Here is a 4,673-nt window from a genome sequence, read left to right on the forward strand (position 1 = left end):
TTGTTCTAAAATCTTTGCACATTGACAACACAGCTGAGACTGCTACTTTACTATTTTATAATGTAGACATTCACATGGAACTTAAATATTTACAACTAAACTGAAATTTAATTCACATATAGTTGTAAAATAGAAAAGCTAGGTGGGGCATGTAAAATCCAGACTTTGCAAGGTCATCCTAGTATATCACCTGCATCTGAAATGAAACTAAGTATAAAAACGTTTGCTTTTATTCCATACTGTTCATTTTTAGTGAGACACAAATAGCATATGTCACTGTAAGATAATGCATTCTTCTGGAGAAGGGGGTTCAGTGCAAAGTTGAATATTACAAATTGTGTAATTCTCTGATACAGGTAAAGAAAAAAGCTTTTGTTTTCATTTTTAACCACATTGATGTTGTACAGATAATTATAGCTCAAATAAGCTATAAACAGGAATAAAGAACAGTTTTGTGGTGCCATGTTAATCGCTGACCATTTTTGTTATACATGTTGATGAACTGAAGAAAAGGATAATGCATGACAAATATAAGTATTTAAACATTCCCCCGAGAATGGCTTTGTTTGTTTGGAAAGGCACAGGTGCAGCCTACAGAGACATTAATGGTTGTGTTCACATGGCAGTAGGAACCGCTGCCATCGTCTGTCCTGTAGAACACTGGCATCTTTATTTTGATTGGTAGTGATTTCACATGACCCCTTAAAGGATTTTTAGTTAAGCAACTCTTGCAACTGCAGAGGGCAATGTCAATAACACTGGGGATTCTGTCGTGGTCTTCATGTTTGCTGAAAGAAAATAAGAAATGACAGTAAAGTTTTATTATAATAATTCTGTAAAAACTAACCTAAATCAAAACAGTTGAATGCATCATAGACTTAATTTGTAGCATTCCATATTAGCTTATTTCTCATTTAAATGAGACCCTGCCTTTGTTTACCCATATGTGATATAACTGTTGCATATATGCTTGGGCTTCTATATCACATAGGGACAGTCCTCTGGTAAAGAGTCTTGCATACCTGGCAGGTGGGGTCATCTGGTTATTTACAATGAAATTGGCTTGGTTCATCGTGTAAGCAAGCATTATTGTTTGCAATAGCTGCATTTCCATTAGAAACAAGTATATATATATATATATATATCAGTTAGTGGAAGTATGGAGAACATGTACTATAGCCTTTCCTTTGTGCATACACATGACTGCATCACTCCCCATCAGCAGGCCAGGAAGACAAAATGGTAAATGTCAGGACCTGCAAAACAGGTGGCCTAGGCCTTAGCATCTTAGTTGTTATATCACTAAGTAGAGCTCAAATGGAGTGGACTCTTGTAAGGAAGTACATAATTTACTAAATTTCTTTACTTATCAGAGTTATCTGAGCTATCGGTGGACATGCAACCATTTAGCAAGTGAAACAGAAGCTCAGAGGCCTACTGGCCCTTACACCATTCAGGAAAATATTCCATGGGATAACACTGAGCAAAGGACATCTAAACAGTGCATGTTAAATTCTTGTGCAAGATCAAGTGGTTTGCTTGATGCCATATGCATCTAAGAATCTGAAGAAATGAAACCATTATTTGCTGACATCACCTCTTTCTCAGAACATCATCTCAGTCCATGGGTTATGCTGTTAAATGTAAATAATGTACCACCTCATAACTCTCAAAAAATTCATCTTCCTGAATGGCTCTTTAGATAGCGCAAAAGCCTAAGATTTATTTCAAACAGCATTATCCTACCCTCTGACACATACACAATCTGTACTAGCAGTCACGAGTCTAATTTCATTGGGAAGTATAGAGCAAAAGAAGCTGTTCTTTCATCAGACAGATAAGTTACCTTCTCAAGCAGTACATCGCAGTTAAGGCATGCTTAGTTTAGTTCATTAGCCTGCCTGATCTATGACTATAATACAGTGATGGAGAACAGAGAATAACATTGCTTTTGAATGGGCAGTTCTAATTTGTTTCCTACCACTCCAGCAACAGCAGAATAAAAATCTCTTAAAAACAAAAATATATACTATATACCAACAGCCAATGAATGTAGTGCAGTACTAATTTTACCCTGTCTGGTGCTACAAACGGGAAGAGGAATTGGGAGAGGGAGTTTAGAACCTTTCAGAAGCATTAGATTTAATGGAATTTTTCAAGCATTCAGGAAATGTAACTGAGCTGAAAGGGAATTGCCCTTTCTTTTGCCAACATTGTTTTGGAAGTTTTCTTTAAAAAAAAAAAAGTTAAGGTTTTTATTAATCTGTGCAATATGGAATGCCATTTTATTGGTTGATGACTTACTTGCATCCCATTTTTTGCTTTCATAAGGTATGCTATGAACCCGCGGTGGTGGTGCTGCGGTAGCATTTTCGCCTCACATTAAGACACTGTCCGGTTCAATTCTCAGCTAGAGCGTCTTCTGCGTGGAGACATGCGTGAATGGGCGTACCTTCATTGAAGGTTGTGCGTCAGGGCTGGTAACTCGGCACGCAAAAATCAACTACCAATCATTAGCGGACCTGGAGTTCCACTGTGGCGACCCCTAAAAGCCAAGACACAACAACATGCTAAGGAAACTTAGCCATGTGAAAAAAAATAAGTAAATCCTCTTTCTCTGTCTTACACACACACACACACACACACAGAGTACTCATTTAATACTAATGCAAGTATACTACAGATTTAAATATGAAATTGTGCTACTTATTTTATAAAGCATTCTCTGAATTAAATAGAAAACACAAGTGAACACAGTTTATTGAATTACTGATTATGGAAAGAATTTAAAAAGGATACGATGTTTCACATTGTCCCCTGATAAAGCTTGTATATAAGTGCTTTTGTTTCGTACTTAGTTCTGCAGCTAAAATGTTAGTGCTTTTGAAACTAGCTTTAAAATAAGGGTTAAGCACTGACATTTTTCATTTAAACTGTATTCTAACACCACTAGAGGTCAGATTATAGCCATGTTTGCAACTGTTACCATGAAGCTATATAAATGGTTTAAAATGTCAGTTTTGTGTTGGTCTCTTATTAAACGCAGTCTAACACGTCACTGAGTGCCCATATGTCTAAATATATTTAAATACACATGAACAAGCAGCATTATCGGTATACACTGTCCTACCTGCTCGCTCTCAACTGCAGTTCTAGATTGCTAAGCAGAGATTTCGCAATCATCAGCACTATACAATTTATAATGTGTGAATTTAATGGCTGCTTAGTTCCTCTGTTTATATTTATTTAGCAGTACAGCTTAAGAAGAAAGACTTTGAACATTTCCAGTACTTTATCAGAGTTCAGTTTGGGACTGATTCACACAACTTCCAGCTAAATGCACATGACCATGAACTAGTCAGCTAAAGTTTCAGTTTATCCCTGAAAACAGTAAGTTATAGCTAATGGTTCTTGACATTTTAAAAAGTTTTGAAACTAAGGTTCTGGATCAGGTATTGTTGTAGCTAAATTTCTGCTTTGCATGGAAAGAGCAGGCAAGCATCTACGACCATTTCTAGGTATCAATTGTGTTTGTGCATTGAAATATCTTTTGAAGCTAGACAGCAAAGGTAGAATGAGATTTTTTGCTTTTTGCCTTGAACAACTATTAGGAAATTCGATGATGCCACAGTTACTTTACAGCTGAGCTGCTTTTTATTTCTAAAAGGTTGTAATGGTCTGACTTGAAAGTAAAACAATTAAGATACGACACATAGTCATTGTTTCCAAATAAGGAAAAAATAGGAATTGGATTATAGTGAATGGTGTTTTAGAACATTACACTGTTGCAGAAATCTGCACTACTTTATAAATGTCTTTAGGGTAATGCAGTGTGGTGTACATATAGAAAGATATACATACTGACACCCCAGAGTAAAAAAGAAAACATCTTGGTTAATTAGCTGCTTCAGATTGTGTGTGTGTGTGTTACATTTAATTTTGCATTCTCCTGAGTCATGGTTGAAAAATGTCCTGGAAGGATAAGTTCACTCAACGAGTTAACAATCTAACAAATAAATATAACTACATAAGGAAATTAATGATCATAGATTTCTTCTACAAATAAAGCAAAACCAACAGGAAATTACACTTACTGGTAAGTCCATGGAGATAATGAACGCTCATGTAAATGAGAAGCATTATGTGGTCCAGTACAGTTATTGTCGAGTGATTCATTGTGATCTTTTTCTACCTTATCGATACTGCCAGATACATTATGATTCTTCAAGAAGTTGCTGCTTATATGAGCTGAACATGTGTAAATATGTCCTTCGTCTCTTTTCAATCTTCTCTTTTGCCTGTCACACAGGGACAGGCCACAGAAACTGAGAAGCATTGCTAGAATCATCTGGAAGGGGAAGAGAAGCACATTAAGTGGGTGGAGTCAGTGTAGAAATTACTATAATTAAACAAAAGTAACAAAATAAAAACAAGACAACAGGAGAGGAGCTTATCTCCATAAAAAATAACTTTAACCAACTGAAACTTCATGCTGTCAGAATAGCAACAGTTGATAGGGTGACAGAATATTTATCTGCGTCTAAAGAGGTGGAGGTGGGGCATCATGGCTTTTCCAGCCCTTGGAAGTCTTTCAAAAGATGTCCCTGTGGGAAACGTATATGGGTTCTCCTTGTGCAGAATGAAGTTGCTGAAGTCCCAAACTCTGTAGCTGT

The 4,673-nt window shown here is 36.4% G+C and overlaps 1 protein-coding gene across 1 annotated transcript; it reads right to left on the reverse strand.

Moving 5' to 3' along the window:
- Positions 1-309: 309 nt before the first annotated feature.
- Positions 310-4,383, reverse strand: LOC122790435 (interleukin-17A-like). The gene is made up of 2 exons (XM_044057969.1): positions 4,095-4,383; positions 310-788 (listed from the first exon to the last, which is right to left on the reverse strand). Exons 1-2 carry the CDS (start codon positions 4,346-4,348, stop codon positions 539-541), a joined length of 504 nt encoding a protein of 167 aa, XP_043913904.1. The 5' UTR covers positions 4,349-4,383; the 3' UTR covers positions 310-538.
- Between the last annotated feature and the right edge of the window lie 290 nt (positions 4,384-4,673).

This window comes from Protopterus annectens, chromosome 16.part0 (assembly GCF_019279795.1).
Source record: "Protopterus annectens isolate FY-2018-M chromosome 16.part0, PAN1.0, whole genome shotgun sequence".
Classification (NCBI taxonomy): Eukaryota; Metazoa; Chordata; order Ceratodontiformes; family Protopteridae; genus Protopterus; species Protopterus annectens.